This window comes from Canis lupus, chromosome 37 (assembly GCF_048164855.1).
Source record: "Canis lupus baileyi chromosome 37, mCanLup2.hap1, whole genome shotgun sequence".
NCBI lineage: Eukaryota > Metazoa > Chordata > Mammalia > Carnivora > Canidae > Canis > Canis lupus.
The window spans coordinates 16,206,215-16,224,600 of record NC_132874.1 but is presented as its reverse complement, the minus strand read 5'-3'; the positions used below and the strand labels follow the sequence as shown (position 1 = coordinate 16,224,600).

At 42.6% G+C, this 18,386-nt stretch overlaps 1 protein-coding gene and 1 non-coding gene across 4 annotated transcripts in view; both read left to right on the top strand.

The window, feature by feature from the left end:
* The first annotated feature begins 1,333 nt into the window (after nt 1–1,333).
* GCNT2 (glucosaminyl (N-acetyl) transferase 2 (I blood group)) overlaps nt 1,334–18,386 on the top strand; it is an 82,607-nt gene continuing 65,554 nt past the window's right edge. The window contains exons 1-2 of one of the 3 annotated variants that reach the window (XM_072813899.1): nt 1,367–2,891; nt 5,510–17,366. In XM_072813899.1, coding sequence (XP_072670000.1) covers nt 1,967–2,891; nt 5,510–5,553 — 969 coding nt within the window. In that variant the 5' untranslated portion in view covers nt 1,367–1,966 and the 3' untranslated portion in view covers nt 5,554–17,366. Of the gene's footprint in view, nt 2,892–5,509; nt 17,367–18,386 lie in introns of those variants that run through there. The other 2 variants (XM_072813898.1, XM_072813897.1) reach the window with 2 other exon arrangements.
* TRNAK-CUU (transfer RNA lysine (anticodon CUU)) lies at nt 15,479–15,550 on the top strand. The gene has a single exon. It is a non-coding gene; the product is annotated as a tRNA-Lys (tRNA).

The following is an 18,386-nucleotide window of genomic DNA, read 5'->3' as shown; positions in this document are numbered from 1 at the left end:
GTACCTAGTTCTGGAGAATTTCCCAGCATCTCTTCTTATCATCATTTCCTGTGCTCCCGAAGATCCCTTCACCAATGCATAAAGCTTTCAACTGAGGTGGGAAAAAAACAACAAATAATTATCCCAGTCTTGTGTTCTAAGGTAATGATTGTGAAGACAATACCCCATGAAGACTGAGTAGCACCATGGAAATATTAGGCTATGATATTAAACACAAAATGCAGGATGTGCACTTGCATCTACCCTGAGCACAAAAATCAAAATGTGTGTGTCTGTGGGCAAGAGGTAAATAGACTACCAGACATGAAAACATTGTGTTTACCCACTCTCTGTAATAGTACGTTGTCTTTATAACTAAGATGTATTGGGAAAATAAGTATGTTGAATGTACCCACATCCATAGATACAAATAAAGATTAGAAGTCCTTAATATTTGGAACCTCATGCTAATGTGATCAGGGAAACAGAGAAATGAAAACTAGAGCACTCGATCAATACATATTTGATTGTCTAGCATGTGCAGACAGTGGTGGGAGCTAGAAACAGATGAAGGTTATGTGAGCTCAGTGCTAACCCACCACTTCTGCAAGTATGCACAGCGTACGCTCACACCCCCATGCAGCTAACCACCAAATAAACTAAAACTGATCAGGGTTAACTTTGACATTTCATCTAACAGGCTCGGGCTCACAGAAGGAAGAATAAGGGAAGTGTAAAAAGGTTTCAACAGAGTGGTGGTGATTGTGTCGTTTTCTTGACACATGATGGGGGAGGGACTTTTGTTCATTCTTCTCTCTCACCTCAGCTGGTTGCTGGGCAAGGCCCTGAACTCTTCATGTTACTTCACTTTATTCTCATGACTAACCTAGGGAGGTGGTAAAATTATTTTCATTTTTTGCATAGGGAAAAACCCTTTGAGGGGGTTTGTAAATTCATAAAAACCTCTCTCTGTGAGTTCTGGAACTTCCCAGAGTGAGACACTGTCTCTCTCTTAGCTTTCTACATACCCACAACTTGGGCTCGGGTGAGATCAACTTGGCATTTCACAAACTGCAATTTTAGCCTTTATATAATTTTGGGGTAGGGACAGATGTTTGAGGTGGGGTGTTTTTGGGGGGATATATATATATATATATATATATATATATGTTTTTTTTTTAATTAACCTTAATTCTTCAAGCACCCCAGTCACTTTGTGTAATAAGTTAGGTGGTGAGGTAATTTTGCAAATGTGCCTTTCTAAGGACCTTACTAGCAGCAGAGACAATTAAGCCCTGGAAAGAATTTGGCTCAACAGCCAATCATACGTCTTGCTTTATAGCATACCCAGTCGATATAGGGAGGTCGGAGTGTGTGTGTGTGGAAAAAGACAGGTTAAGCGATTAATTTTTAAGCACTAAATATTTATTGACAGAATGTCTCTCCAGGCGGTGTTCACATGCTTAGAACTGAAGCTTTTAACTTGGCAGTGCTGTTTAAGCAAACAAAGCCAGTCAGTTGAACGCAATGATTAACAGGAAGTTGGGGAACTGACACAGTCGCAACCTCTGGCTGGGAGAAAAGGCTAGGAGAGAAAGTCTAAGGGGCGCTGACTTGCAGAATGGTGACCTCACTCTTCGGTGACTTTCCAGCAGCGAGAGGTGGACACCTCAGAATCAGAACCTCCCCGAGACGGCTTGTTTTCGTGTGGTAACAGGTTGCATGGTGAACGGGAGCCGGAGCAAAGCAAATCCAAAGGAGCTACTTCAGAAATGTGTCAAAGAAAGGTGGAAATGAAACATAGTGGCGAATGAGAAGGCAAGACAGGAAAAAGGTCCAAACGGTTACCTGGAAGGGCACGGGGAATAGCTGCTCAGAATCACGTCAACCAAGAGGATGATCTATGGATTCTGGAGAACATGTAAGTTGAATATATCTACACTCTGATCGGATCTCAGGAGACATTTTCCTCGCTTTCTGGTCTTGAATGATGGTCTCTTGGAAGCATTACCTTTTCACTGTGTCTCTTATCACTGCCCTGGTTTTTGTATTTGTTTACAATCACAAGTTATGGGAGGAGAAGCATTTTCTGAGGGCATCTCTGTCCAATGCTTCGGTGTTAACAGAAGTCTGTCAACAGATTTTTAAGGGGAGGGTTTTTTACCCAACGGGGAACGCACTGAAAACTACTCTCAGTGACTCTACCTGTTACGAGTACATGGCTCAAAGTCACTATATAACACAAACACTATCAGAAGAGGAGGCAGGGTTCCCTCTGGCTTACACAGTGACCATCCACAAAGACTTTGACACTTTTGAGAGACTCTTCAGGGCGATTTACATGCCCCAAAATGTCTACTGTGTGCATGTGGATGAAAAGGCAACAGACACATTTAAAAATGCAGTGAAGCAATTGCTCAGCTGCTTCCCAAATGCTTTTCTTGCTTCGAAGATGGAGCCCGTGGTCTATGGTGGGATTTCCAGGCTCCAGGCGGACCTGAACTGCCTTAAAGACCTTGGGGCATCTGAGGTGCCCTGGAAGTACGCCATCAACACGTGTGGCCAAGATTTCCCCCTGAAGACCAACAAGGAGATCGTTCGGTATCTGAAAGGATTTAAAGGGAAAAACATCACCCCCGGGGTGCTGCCCCCCGCTCATGCCATCGGACGGACCAAGTACGTCCACCGGGAGCTCTTAAGCAAAAAGAATTCCTACATGCTTAAAACAACACAATTAAAGACCCCACCTCCTCACAACATGACCATCTACTTCGGCACTGCCTATGTGGCCCTCACCAGGGAATTCGCCAACTTTGTCCTCCAAGACCAGCATGCACTTGACTTGCTCTCCTGGTCCAAAGACACTTACAGTCCTGATGAACACTTCTGGGTGACGCTCAATAGGATCCCAGGTATGTGAGTCTCTTAACTTTTGTTCTTCTGAGTGAACATTGCACAGTCAATACTGAATGAGCTGCTTTTGAAAAAATAGTAAAAAACCAAAAGGTTATTTCAAAGATCTTTATATTTTCAAATGTTAATTAAAAAAAATCTTTATAGGGACACCTGAGAGGCTCAGTGGTTGAGCATCTGCCTTCACTGGGTGTTACAGGCAACTGTAACATGATCCTGGGGTCCTGGGATCAAGTTCTGCATTGGGGTCCCTGAAGGGAGCCTGCTTCTCCCTCTTCCTGTGTCTCTGCCTCTCTCTGTGTCTCTCATGAATGAAATAAATAAAATCTTAAAAAAAATCTTTATAGCAGTTCTCACAGATATCACTGATGATATAATTCATCTCCATTTTACAGATGAGGAAACTAAGGCATAGGGATTAGCAGGGCAGAGGTGGAGCTCAGCTGTCTTACTGGATTTTGCTCATATGCCAAGCTGCCTTTCTGGATCCACAGACCCATGTCAGATGTGTGCTGCAGCCTTGGACAGGGCAAAGGATTGAGGGAAAGCCTGCTGTGCATATGAAAGACTAAACCCAATTCTCCCCTAAGTGTGATATCATTTACAATCAGAGATAAATATTATACAGTAAATTTGAATGATATAATGTGAACGTTTTAATAATACTTTCGCTCCTGTTGAAGTTCCAATAGCTAAATTCACAGGCTTTCAAACTGGGAGCAGGGTATGACTTTAAAACTTCTTTGCAATTTCTTTCCTGGAATTGAATCAGAAATTTAGAAGGCCTTAAAGATTTTTTTTTTTAAGATTTTACTTATTTATTCATGAAATACAGAGAGAGAGAGAGAGAGAGAGAGAGAGAGGCAGAGACACAGGCAGAGGGAGAAGCAGGCTTCCTGCATGGAGCCTGATGTGGGACTCGATCCCGGGTCTCCAGGATCACATCCTGGGCCGAAGGCAGGTGCTAAACCACTGAGCCACCCAGGGATCTCCACCTTAAAGATTTCTAGACCAGTGCCTTCATTGTATAGACAGAGAAACTGCAGTGTGATTGCGTGATATGCTCAAAAGCTACCCAGCTAGTGAATGATCATGCAAATGATATAAACCAGGTCTCCTAAGCCTGATGTTCTTTTTATTTCCATTAGATCTCAGTTGTTACTAAATTAACTGCACCTTTCCTTTGGTCCAAGTTCTAACCGATTTGAATGACCTTTAGTTGTTTATAGTGAACTGATTCAGTCCTACTAGTTCAATTCAAAATAAAAATTCGGATTCATAGTTCAAGGGAGAAGTAACTTGAATCAATATGAGGACCAGATTCATGGTTTCTTGAGATTAGTGGCTCAACCCTGGATGCATTCTATATTCACTCAGAGCTTTTAAAAATACATAAGGCCAGGCCCCACTTCCCATAGGGCCTGACTTCTAGGGTAGACCTCACCTTAGGTGTTTGTTCTGTCTCCAGGTAATTCTCCGGGACAGCCAGGGCTGTGAATCATTGCAGACACTTGTCTTAACTGTTGTTTACAAACCTTTATAGACTTAGGACCCTTTTTTTTTCAAACACTTGAAAACAGCCTCTTTACTTATTTATTTTAAAGATTTATTTTTTAAGTGAGATATAACTGACATATTACATTATATTAGTTCCAGGTGTACTGCTCTTTGTAGATATTGCAGAATGATCACCACTAGAAATCTGGTTAACACCCATCACCACATATAATTGCAATTTTATTTTTCTTGTGACAAGAATTTTTGGTATGTGTGATGAGAACTTTTAAGAATTGCTTTTTTAGCAATTTTCAAATATACTGTCAGAGAGGAAAAATGTACCCCTCTTCTTCAAAGTTCTTCTGACTGGTCTAAGAATTCAATTGACATGAGACAAATTTTTTAAAAATAGCAAGATTTCATTCTTTTTTATGGTTCAGTAACATTCCATTATATAGATAGATGAGAGAGAGAGAGAGAGATTTCATATCTCCTTTATTTATTCATCCACTTATTGACACTTAGGTTATTTCCACATCTTGGCTATCATAAATAATGCAATGAGCATGGGTGCCATATCTTTTTTACCTAGTATTTTTTTTCCAAATAAATACCCAGCAATAGGATCATAGGGTAGTTCTATTTTTAATTTTTTGAGGAACCTCCAAATTGTTTTCCAGAGTGGCTGCACCAATTTACATTCCCACCAACAGTACAAGAGGGGTCTCTTTTTTCCACATCCTCCAAGACTTGATATTTCTTGTCTTTTTAATAATAGTCACTCTAACAAGTGTGAGGTGTTATCTCATAGAATGCTTTTTAAATCTGTGGTTTTCCAAAAAATGGAAGGGGTAATGTTGCAGTGATAAAAGATATCAGGACTCAAGAAAGTGAGGTGGAGGAGTCACAAGCATATAGTTGTTTCAACAGAATTATAGTGTCCAGAATAAGGGAGGAAAAACCCCACTTCTGTCTTAAGTGTTGTGAGGATCAAGCATGATGTAGACTGTTCAGGTATGAGCACCATATTTTAAGGAGAGATGTTGACAAAGCAGTTCCAAAGATGGTACCCAAGAAGGATAAGAGGCCAGTACCCCCTCTTTTTTTTTTTTTTTTCTAGAAAGAACCAAGACAAAAAGTTTATTCAATCTGAAACAGATTTGAAGAAGGATCGTTGTCTTCATATAACTAAAAGATTTGTTCATTTGGAAGAAGAATCTAGGGTCAGTGTTGGGAGATTTAAAAACCTGTCAATCTGGGATTGGAATGAGTAGCTTCCTCAGTGGTGAACAAGCCCAAGTGATATGGAGAAACAGAGGGGAAATGCTGCAAAGGCAGCTCATTTATCAAGCGTTAGACAAGATGGCCTGTGAGTCTCTTCCACTCTGAGAGTTAGATTCTAAAGGATGATTCTAATCAGTTCGTTGAACAGAAACCTAAAGATAAAAGCCTGTTTTCTCACCCTGGTTTATCTACTGGAAATGGATTCTTACACTTCTGGTTAGCAGTGAAGCTATAGAAAGTCCATGTACTGCTCCGTGCTTTTCAAAAACTTAGAAGACTGAGCCCTTGAAGTAGTTTCTGTTTTATATGTATGAAGGATTTTTTTCTGGAAGCCAGTGCCCTCTCACTGATGCAGCTGGCACATGCAGGACCTGGGTGAGCCTGAGTATAGGGCTTGCTCATGAAGAGGGAAGGGAACTGAAACCGAAGTGGCTGTCTTGTTTAACTATTACTCCTGTTCTGTGGAAATCGGATTTTGTTTGGAAGGGGCTTCTTGTTGATGTATGAATTGGCTGGTTGGTTGTTTGGGACATTTTAAGATTGTTCTAGTTCATCGCAGTGATCGGGGGCTTGTTAGGATTCTCAAAGAAGTAATAGGCCAGGACAAAAAATATCTCACAACCAAAATGGCCTCAGGGAGCTAGAACAGCACCATCCAATAGAAATATAATGTGAGCCATGTATGTGATTTTAGATTTTCTAGTAGCCACATTAAAAGAAACAAACACGGCACCTGGGTGGCTCAACCTGGGTGGTTGAGCATCTGCCTTCGGCTCAGATTGTGATCCCGGGATCCTGGGATCGAGCCCCACAGGGACCCTGCTTCTCCCTCTGCCTGTGTCTCTGCCTTTCTGCGTCTTTCATGAATAAATAAATAAATAAATAAATAAATAAATAAATAAAGTCTACACAAACAAACAAACAAACACACATGGGGGAATTGATTTAAATAAATATTGTACTTAACCCAGTATACCCCAATTATCATTTATTTGTACCTGTGGCTGGTGGCTCCTGTACCGGGTGTACGTGAACCGGGGGTCCTCCTCTTTCCAGGTAAAATGGTCAGACAACCGTGGTGCCCTCCCAGCAGCATCGAGAAGTCAACCATGCTTGTCTCTCAGCGTCTCCACCTCTGCTTCTTGAGCTTTGCCTGCTTCCTTTTCCTTGTCTGAAATCCTTACCCCTGCTTCAGAGCTTCCACTCATTTGTGATGCCCATGGTCCCATGGCTTGTACTCTTGGCACCTTCCCACTTGGCTGCCAGATTCTGGACTGTTCCGTTGATGGCAGTTTCTCACTGTGTCCTCTTCAGATATGCCCGGAGGGTCTTGCTTTCCTTGGGTCATGTAGGAACTACATGGCGAGTATTCACGTCACCTCACAGGGTGCTGCTGCCTACCGTGTGCCTGGCTGCCACTTGTTTAGGCCTCGGGTAGTTCTGGGCAGCTGTGGCTCAAAGCACAAAACAAAACATGGCCCCCTGTACATCATCAGTTCCCTAAGAAGTTAGCAGGTCCTCTGGAAGCCTCAGAAGGTAAGGATTTGCGCATAGCCTACACAGGCGAGGGTGTCCATGAGGACAGAAGGGTCATAGAAAAGGAGTTCACCTATGGTCTTTTTTTTTTTTTAGATTTTATTTATTTATTTGAGAGAGTGTGTGCACAGGCAGGAGGGGAAGTGGGGGATAGAAGGGGAGGAAAAAGTAAACTCCCCACTGAGCAAGGAACCCAACATGGGCCTCTATCCCAGGACCCTGGGATCCTGACTTGAGCCGAAGGCAGACGCTTAACCAACTGAGCCACCCGGACTCCCTCAGCTATGGTCTTAAGAGATTGCCCTTCTCCCAATAAATAAAAATTAAAACAAATTAAGAGGTTGCCCAATAAACTTCACCAGCTGCTATGAACTTAGGCCTTCCTGCCCTCCTTGCTTCCTCCTTCTGCCTCGTCTTTCCCCTATTTTTCTCCAAGTTCTGTTCTCCCCCACTTCTTTTCCTTAATCTATCTGCCACAAAATGCAGCCCCTTAATCTTCTGACTCAGCTGGGCATGGTGTCCAGTTGGAGAAAAGATTCATTTGTAGGTCGAGGTGCAAGTTCTTGGCCTCCCACTTTCCTTCTAAGTTTCTCCTCTTGAACTCTTCTGGCTTGCGTGGTTCTACCTGGGTTAAGGACTTCCAGTGGCTGTGACATTCGGCGAGGGTTCCTTGGATTTCAAGATTTAAAAACTGATCGATGATGACTGCCTCACTTGCTACTAAGGAGTACTTGGAATATGATTCCATGGGAGTTTACTCAAAATTCATATTAAAATCTGAATGAGTGAAAAAACAGAACCTGACTATAAGTTTTGTTGGAGATGGGAGGAGAAAGGCATGCCAAGGTGCCTGAGGGGAAGAAACAGAAAAAGGAAGAATGTTCAAGATAGTGGACCTGGAAGGCAGACTCCCTGCTTCTTATTTCTTTTCCTCCTGGAGCCAGCCTACAGACCAGCCCCATGGTTTGTGTGTCATACCCCTGTGCCCTTGATAGAGGGCCTCCTGTAGAGGCCACACTAGATTGACTCTACCCTTAGTGGAGATTGGCTAATCTCTTTAGTTTCCATCTTTGTAGAAATGCAGGGCTGAGGTGCCCAGCTCTTGCTTCTCTCAAGAGTCAGGGGAGAGCAGATCTGAATCACAGTGGTCCTGGGATCTTGTGCTTGTGGCCCTGGTGATTTGGCTGCCAGAGGGAATTTATATTGCTCAAACACATTACGTTCACAGAGCTTCCCAGATTCACCGGGCATATGGGTAGACTCGCGGGGGGGCGGGGAGTTAAGTCTTAACTATTAGCTTGAACAATATCTTTTTTATGTCTGCTAGAAAATACCAATTTTGTCAACTTACAGAAAAGGAAATCAGTGAGTGGGGCCCCCGTGAGTTCTTTTCAAGGAAATACAGTCCCTTGAAAAGGTGATAAACGGCATGACACATTTCACCTTTATGTAGATAGATTATCAAGGAAATAGTGGTATTAGTTTTATTCCTCTAGATGAAATGGGAGCAAGGCAGGGGGAAGTGGTTTGTAACCTTTGAATGATCTTATCTGTGCTATACTTGTGTCTGCCCTCCTTCCCTGGTCATAGGATTTGCTCTTTGAGCATTCTGTGGCTCATACTCTATCCTTAACTTTCCTCTTTATCCTTCCTACTAAGTTAGACTATTTCCTGGTTCTTTCCTCTCAAGAGGATGACCTTTGTCATCTTGACAATGACACCTTGATAGGACTGAGGGCACCTAGAAGTTCAGTGTCTTCTATGGTTTAAGTTATAGAATAACAGGCTTATCTGCTTATGATGACTGAGAATCAAGAACCACTGGAGATAATGACAATTTTTTGTGTTTTTAAAAAGATGATAATTTCTTGGGTACTTTCTGAGTTTTCAAAAAGATGATAATTTCTGAGCCAACTGGGTGGCTCAGTTGGTTAAGCATCTGCTCACTCTCTCTCAAATAAATAAAATCTTAAAAAAAAAACCCAAAATGTTAATTTCCACAAATCAGAAATTGCCCTAAGTTTAGTTGATTTATACGCATTTAGTTGATTAGTTGATTTATATGCATTTTACATAGCCACATATATTACTATCAAAAATGGTTTACATCATAATGATGATGTATATGAACAACTTCACTTTGTTAATTGGAGCGTCTTCTGGGATTTCTGAGGAATAGCCGGAGACATGATCCTAGATTAATTAAATTAATATATTAATATTTAGATTCAATTAAGTTAATGAAAATATTATTAATATTTAATATTCAGAGATAACATTTCTTCCTGTGGTAACCCATCTTACTTTTATACTGAGGAAGATAAAAGTAGACTGAAGAGAAAGAAAAGTAAGGGTTAGGCCTAACTCAACTAGAGTCAGTGGTCAACTAGAACGCATTTTAAACGTAAGTGGTCTGTGAAGTAGGTTGAAGAAATGCTCTAAAGATCTGTTTACTCTGTGGACTCAGAGGGTGGCTTCCATTTGCTGGTGGGATTTAAAAGCAGACAGCCTTGGCTCTGCCACCTACACTCTGTAACTTCGGGCAAGGTGCCTAATTTCTCTGAGACTGATTCTTCACCTTATGTTGAAGATGAAATATCTCCTTGTAGGCCTTTTGGAAGGCTCTGGTCTATTGTAGGAACTCTGTGTCCAAGGGAACAGACTAACTCCTTGGACACTGATTTTTGAGGTTTTAGTGTTACTGTTCTAAAGCCATGTGTGACCCCAAGAACCCAGGAACGCCTGGTTTTGAAGGTGCAGAGATAATATTTTGCCTACAAACAAACAGATGAATAAATAAAATCCAGAAAATACAGGCAAAGAGGTTTAATTGACTACCATTTGAACTCTTTTTAATCGTTATTGCTAGGCGCCAAACAGATTTCTTGGCCTTTACGCCAGTTTCCCCTCTGGGCCCTTCTTTGTAGAAATCCTGATTATCTTCCGGGGCCCAGCTGACTGGTACTGTCGGTGAAACTTTTGACAATCCACAGCCCCAGGCAGAGAGGGCCTGTGTCTTCTGTACCCTGGCTACTCGGTTTTTACCTGATGGATGGCCCTTATCTTCTCATTAGGTTTTTGTCTTTTAGCATCTACAGGGCCTGATGGAATGCAGTCCTAGAGGGTCATGAGAGCTTTACGTTTCTGCAAGCCTCAACCCGCGCAGAGCTTGGTGTCAGGTTGAATTCGATTCACCTTATGTTGTTTGTATAAAATAAATAGGGTAGTGCTTTCAAGCAAATCCGGAAGTTTCCTATTGTCCAAGTCACTGACAGCATACAATAGGCTGACAGGATTACCAGCTGCTTTCTCAGCCTCAGGTTTCTGTGCTGTAAAGCCTTTCCAGAAGGTCTGAGCCCTTGCAGTATCAGGCACTGGATAAATTACCTCCCCCACCCTCAGATTAACAGCTTCCTTGAGGTATAATTTACATACCACAAAAGTGAGGTATGTGATTCAGGAGTCTAGTTCACATATCGTAGAATAATAAATTCACCCATTTTGAGTGAACAATCGAACAATTTTTACTGTATTTACAGAATCGTGCAACCATGACCCTCATCTAATTTAGAATATTTGTATCATCTCCAAAAGGAACCTCATGTCTTTTATAGCTACTTTCTATTTCCACACCCAAACCCTACTCTCCTGTCTGTTATGGATAGGCCTTTTCTGGACTATATATAAATCAAATTATATGTATTTTTTTCATATCTGGCTCTTTCTGCTTTGTGTGATATTCTTGAGGTTTATTCATGTCGTAGCACGAATCAGTACTTACTTCATTATATGGGTGACCTACTATTCCATCATGTGGACGTACCACATTTTGTTTATTCGTCCATTGGTACCCATTTGGGTTGTCTCCATGTTTGGGCCATTACCAATAGTGCTACTGAGAACATGCCTGAGAAAGTCTTTGTACAGACATATGTTTTCTTTCTTTCTTCCTGGGTAGATCCCAAGAGTGAAATTGCTGGTCCATGTGGCAACTCCATGTTTAACATTTTGAGGACCTGCCCAGCTGGTTTCCAAAGCAGGTGCACCATTTTACGTTCCCAACAGTAGTCCTTAGGGTTCCAAGTGCTCCACATGCTCACCAACACTTGTTACTGCTTGTCTTTTTATTTACACCATTCTAGTGGCTGTAAAATCACATCTGTGATTTAGATTTGCATATCTCCAATGAACAACAGCGTCAAATGTCTTCTCATGTACTTGTTGGCCTTTGGTATATCTTCTTCTGAGAGGATGAACTGCCTTTTGGTCATTATTTCCTTGAATTTCGGTACTTGCAATCCAATCTTATAGATGAGAAAATGGAGGAATGGAAAATTTGGGGGTACTTGCCCGAAGACACCCAGCTTGTAAGTACGAGAGTCAAGATGATTAAATTTGTTTTGAAGATGGAGTGGGTTAAGAGATGAAATTGTGCAACACAGATTAAGAACATACCTTGTGGCCCCAAATGTTCAAGTCTCTGCCTCCTGAATCTCCTGATTAAGCAATGGCTAAGACTTATTTTAAAAATAAATAAATAAAGCAGGGTGCCTGACTGACTCAGTAGGTGGAACACACGACTCTTGATCTCCAGGTCTTGAGTTGAAGCCCCACATGGGGTGTAGAGATTGCTTAAATAAATAAGCCTTAAAGAAGATCTTTTAAAAATAAATAAGGGAGCTCATAATATGCAGTTACTTTTTCTCTGGATTTATGCAGACTGTGGTTCCTCCTTTTTTTTTTTTTTTTTTTTTTTTAAGAAGCAAATGGCACCAATCCTTCTTTTCTAAGGAAACCCTATGGGCTATTTTACTATTTTAGCCTGCATCCTTCTCCTCCCCAATCTTTATAAGGAAGGGTTTGTGCTGAAGTCCTAGTTGACGTTTCTGCAGCTTTTATTTTTTGTTCCTTCCATTTCTCAAGGGTCCCTCCCCATGGCTGTGGTCTCCATTTTGAGGGTGCTCATTGCTCTGTGCTAGCTGCATTCCGACACCTGGACACTGAGGAAGATGGGTGGTTTAAATCCACCTCAGTTTGCTGCTCCAAATGCTAATTCTATGTTACTGAGCTTGGCAAATTCAGGGCTGCACTGGACAGGGTTTCACAACCAGTTGTTTTTACTTCAGAGGATTCCTAAATGCATCTCTACAGTTTTCTCCTTATTAGGAAAGAAGCAAGCTTCAAATTCCTATAATCTGTGCAATCCTGACTAACCTCCTTCAAGCCTCAATGAAAGATCATAACAGTTTTTATGGAAGGTAAAGTCACCCTGGTAGAATTTTCCAGGCAAATGCTGAACCTGTGCAGCTGTTTTTAGCTGCTTTTGCGACTTCTTGGGGCTCCTTCCTGGTGTGTGAAACTCCAGTGTCTGCAGTGTCATGAATCAGGCAAAGGCGAGGCGAGGGTTGGGGTTTATGGCTCTCCTTGTTTCCTGGTCTGAAGCCATAAAAGGGAAGATTAGGTAGCAGTGGAAATGAAATCACGGACAAGGCAGGATTGGGAAGGAAATTACTTACAATGATAGGTCACTATTGGCAAAATGTGGGTCCTGAGAGTAGAGACCTTGCCTTGTTCTGAAGGTCATAGGTTCACCCAGCACAGCTGAATGCATAGTACAGCTGGAAACAGCTCTATCTTTTTTTTTTTTCCTTTTTTAAAGATTTTATCTATTTATTTGAGAAACAGAGAAAAGCAAGAGAGACAGAACACAAGCAGGGTGAGGGGCAGACAGAGTAGCAGACCCTCTGCTGAGCAGGGACCCCAACACAGGGCTTGAACCCAGAACTCCAGCATCATGACCTGAGCCAAAGGCAGATGCTTAATGACTGAGCCACCCAGGCCCCACTAAGCAGCTCAGTCTTTTCCCAGAATGTGTGGAGTGCTTTCAGCTTCTTCCCAAACCGTCTCCTGTAACAACAGCCTCTTCCCTTGTTAGGCTTCGTGCTCATTGCTGAACTTCCCAGCTGTCTGTGTGCTGATGTGCTGGCAGTAGTTGCCGATCAGCTGCATATTGATCCCGGCAGCACGCATGGCACGCAAGGCCTCAGACAGTTGGTGTCCCTTGGCCAGACACTTCTGGCTGAGAGAGCTTTGTATACATATATATATATATTTTTTTTTGGACCATATTTTTTACAAGTGCCAGACACATGATTGTTTTCAGTATATGTCACAGGGTAAAAACTGTGCAAAAGTATTCCCTTACTATGCCATCCCACGTTAGACCCTAGATTTCAGAATCTCAGAGAGGCAAGCTTTCCATTTGGTCATAAAATGTAGGGAAGAGCTGAATCCAATAACGAAGCATGGATCTTTAAGTAGCATCGTTGTCCAATGTTAATTCTATAAAATGGGGATATCTCCACTTTCTAGATGGCCCCAATGCTGGCAGTTCTGTTGATGTCAATAATGTACGTTTTTCTCAAAGAAGAAATTCTATAGAACAAATGCTTTCTCGAGGAGAAAGCAGAAGATTTAAGACTGATGCTTCATGGATTGAGTCATTTAAGCCTCACAGAAGTCCTATGAGGGAGGGGTGCCTGGGTGGCTCAGTCAGTTTAGTGGCTGACTCTTGGTTTTGGCTCTGGTCATGATCTCAGGATCCTGGGATCAAGTCCTGAGTCAGGCTTGGTGCTCAGCAGGGAGCCTACTTGGGCTTCTCTCTCTCTGTTCCTTCCCCTGCTCATGCTCTCTTTCTCTCAAATAAATCAATCAATTTTTTTAAAGGAATATTCTAAGAGAGGTAGATATTATTACCTCCGATTTGCAGGTGCAGAATCTGATACTTGAGAAGGTAAAATGACCTCACCTAGGTTTGTTTGACCCCCTACTTCATGATCAGTTTAATCCACTAGGCCGCCCTGCAGAAATTCCCACAGCTGAAGCTGTGCATTTAATGGAAACATGAGTTTGAAAAAAGAGACAAACCAAAAAACCAGACCCTTAATTATAGAGAGCAAACTGGTGGTCACCAGATGGAAGCTGAGTGGGCTGACGGGTGAAATACGTGATGGGGATTAAGAGTACGTTTGTCATGATGAACACTGAATAACATATGGAACCATGGAGTTGCTGTATTGTACACCCGAAACTAATACAACATTGCATGTGAACTATACTAGAATTAACATTTTTAAAAAAAAAAGAAAACATGACTGATTATTTAGAAAATGTTTAAAGATCTTAATGAGTTTTTAACCTTTTCTTTTAAACTCATTTCAAAATTATTATTATTATCATTACTTTTTTAAGATTTATTTATTTATGATAGACATAAAGAGAGAGACAGGCAGAGACACAGGAGGAGGGAGAAGCAGGCTCCATGCCGGGAGCCCGACATGGGACTCGATCTTAGGACTCCAGGATTGCGCCCTGGGCTGAAGGCAGGCGCTGAGCCGCTGAGCCACCCAGGGATCCCCCAAAATTATTATACTTACAAGAATAATTTAGAGCTCTCTGGTACCCTTCATTCCCACATCCTCCAACCCATAACATCTTACCATGTTGGCCTTATTTTATTCCCTCTCTCTTTTATTTATTTTTCCTACACCATTTGCCAATTATTCCTTACTATTTCAAGCAGTGTTTCCTAAGCGCAGTCATCTCTTACATGACTGTAGCACAACCATCCAGTGGAACGTCATGATTCTTCAAACCACAGACCCTATTCCAGTCTTACTGGTGGTACTGAGAACATCCTTCCTAAACTAGGATCTGATTAACGATCTCAAGCTGCACTTAGCTGTCATACTTCTTTAATCCCCTTTAATTTGGAACAACTTCTCAGAAAATTTCTGTCCCCCCAGATCTTATCATTTTGAAGACTGCAATTTTGATGTTTCCTCATGATTAGAGTCAAGGTATGCCTTTTGGGCAAAGATACCAGAGAAATGAGGCCTTGCAGGCATGCAATGTTACTGAAGGGACTGTTTTTGACAAGGAGGGCAGAGTGGAGGGAAACCATAAAGTGCATGGTAATACCCAGAGCCAGTGATAATGGGACTATTATCATTTCTAGGCCTGGAAGAAGGAGTGGTTGGAAAAAGTGCTGTGAACTGGGCCCCTTTGAGGAGAGCTTCGGTCTAAGGAAGCAGCTATCCTGCTGTGACTGGCAAGAGAGGAGCTGGGGAGCAAACACCTTGAGGTCTCTCTTGTGCCCTCATTGGCAAACCCAACCAGAGCCAGAGCTGCTTAATAAGCTCCCCATAAATCAGCCCTCCTGCAGGATGGAGAACAGAGGGAGGGATCTGAAAGGACCAAATGGAGGGGTGCCTGGCTGGCTCAGTTGGTAGAGCATGTGACTCTTGATCTCAGGGTGTGAGTTCGAGCCCCATGTTGGGTGTAGAGATCACTTAAAAATAAAAATCTTTATTTATTTATTTTTAAATTACTATTATTATTTTTTAAGCAGGCTCCATGCCCAGTGTGGAGCCCATCATGGGGCCTGAACTCACAACCCCGGGATCAAGCCCTGAGCTGAGATCAAGAGTCAGACACCCAATCAGCTGAGCCACTCAGGTGCTCCAACAACAACAAAAGTTTTTAAATAAATAAAAGGACTGAATGGGAGCTATTCAACACTGTTTTTCAAGTTTGGGAGCAGGGTTATGCTGTGATGGAATTCTCGCAATAGTGTATCAAACCCCAGTCAAATAAAACAGTCATGTGGATGGCCTCAGACCTAGTCTCCCGGAAAAAGGAAAGCTTGAAAAAAAAAGAAAAGAAAAGAAACTTAGCAAAAGTCACTGGGACAGCAGGTGTCTAAGGATTGCAAAGGGCTGGGAATCCAGGAAGCATGAGGCAAGATCTGAACACCTGGTGTCCCCAAGTCAGAACAGAGGAAGGAGAACCTTGGGCGTGGGGAATTGTTCTCTGCAGAAAGAGGAGAGAGAGGATGGTTCACGGGGCCTCTGGGCTCCAGATTCTTACCAAGCACCTGGTAATTAGTTCAAGGGCCAGGCCTCAGGCACCCAGTTCACCTGGGGCCAAGAGTTACCTGGATCATGTCTTCTGCTTGTGACCAGTCAGAACATGCAGCAGTGTGGTCACCTGCACAGGGGAGGGAGGGATGGAGATTGGAAATCAATCATAATACGAGCTGCAAGGAAAAGATTTGTCCAGATGGTTTTTCTGAGCTATAGAAAGAAAGCAGTGGAAAGGAAAGAATTTCCATAGTGTTTCTGACGTAGGTGCTTTCTCAACACTGTTGACCGATTGAACTTGAAACAGAAAAAAGAAGCGCTGGAGAAAAGGAATGCCTGCGTCTCCCTGGAAGTGAACCCAGGCCCACTTCCTTCTCACAATGGTTCCATGGAGCCATCTGGGTGCTGATGCCTTCCTGGGCCTGCCTGATGGGGCACTGGATGGCAAAGTGGCTCACTTTCCAGTCCCAGGTCACACCTCCCCACTGAGTGACCCTAGACAGGAGATCCCTGAGTCATAATTCCTCGCTGGGGAGATAAGGGTGATGGCCCCAGATGCCAGCAGTCATCATGTCCGTTGATAACACACATCCTGCTTGTCTCTGGGTGTTCCCTCTCTCCTCATCTGCTCCACGTTACAAGTGGCTGGCACTCAGCTCCTCATTGGTGAGCTCGAAGAGTTTTTGAATTTTTGAATTTTTGACTTCCTGTTCTGTTTTCTCTTGACTCCTTTTCTTCTGGGCATTGCTGACTGGCAGAAAGGAGAGGTGGCCGGTTGGGTCGTGGCCCAGAGTGACTGGTGCCAGGAACCAGAGCAGAGACACCCTTAGCAATCCGTCCCCTTGAGGAAGTGAGTAGGCTCTGCACGTGGTACTGCAGCGCATTTAATCACAAGGGATTATAACCTGTAAATATTAGTTTTTCTAGGACTCCTGATCCCCGTTCACCTAGAAGACTCACCTAGCAGAGTTTTTCTGGGAAAAGGACCATGACTCATTTCATTCATTCATTCATTCATTCATTCGTTTTTGGTGAAGAATTCTAGAACATGGGAAAGTGCACAGATCAGTAGTGATCAGCTTGATAAAATTTCACGGACTGAACACATTCAAGTAACAACCATCAAGACCCAGAACATGATCCGCATCCTAGTCATTACCCTGATGTCTAATGCCATAGATTACTGTGACCTGTTTTTGTCCTTTCTATATATGGAAATAAACAGCCTGTACTCTTTTTCTGTCTGGCTTTTTTCATTTTTTTTTTTTTTTGGCTCAATATTATGTCTGTGAGATTCATTTTCTGTGTTGCAAACACAATATATTTTTTTTTCCTCATTGCTTGGTAGAGAGAAGGAGGGGCATGAAATGAGGAGGGATGATTTTGTCCCCCCCCACACCAAGGGAACATTTGGAGATATCTGAAAATATTTTTGGTTGTCACAACTTGCAGTTGGAGGCAAGGGGTGCTACTGTCATGTAGTGGGTAGAATCCAGAGATGCTGTTAGACATCCTACAGTGCACAAGACAGCCCCCACAACGCAGATTCAACCCAAAATGCCAGTAGTGCCAAGGTTGAGAAACCCTGATGGGCATTTGGGTTGATGGGCATTTGGGTCTGTTGTGAACATGGCTGTAGTGAATACTGAGCTGTAGGTCATTTCATAAACATGACACATTTCTGTTGAGTAAATTCCCAGGAATGGTATTATTGGGTCATAGGACCTGCCTGTGCTCAGCTCTGGAAGTTACTGCATTTTCCAGAGTTTTTTCCATTCGCACTTTGACCAGCAGCATGTGAGGTTCAGGTTGTCCCACATTTGCCCCCAATAATTAGTATTTCTGTTTCTTTCTCTCTTTTGGGGGGGTTGTTTTTTATTTTTATAAAAATACCCTGAGATCATGACCCAATCTGGAATCAAGAGTCTGACGCTTAACTGACTCAGCCACCCAGGCACCCCTGAGTTGTTATTTTTAAATCTCTCTCATACCCTTCTTCTAATTCAGTTTATGGCACATTAGATACCCAAAACATCAGTGTTTCTCAGTAAGTAATCCTGTTCTATCTTTTGCAGGAGACTGGAATTATGCACAGGTGTGCTTGCTGTATACAGTAAATTAGAGAAGGGATTTGGGGCAGGACCCCTTGCAGCTAGAGCTTTGCTCTCCCTCTTTTTTTTTAGAGGTGAGGGGTAGGGGCAGAGGAGAGGGAGACAGAGAATCTCAAGCAGACTCCCTGCTGAGCATGGAGCCCAA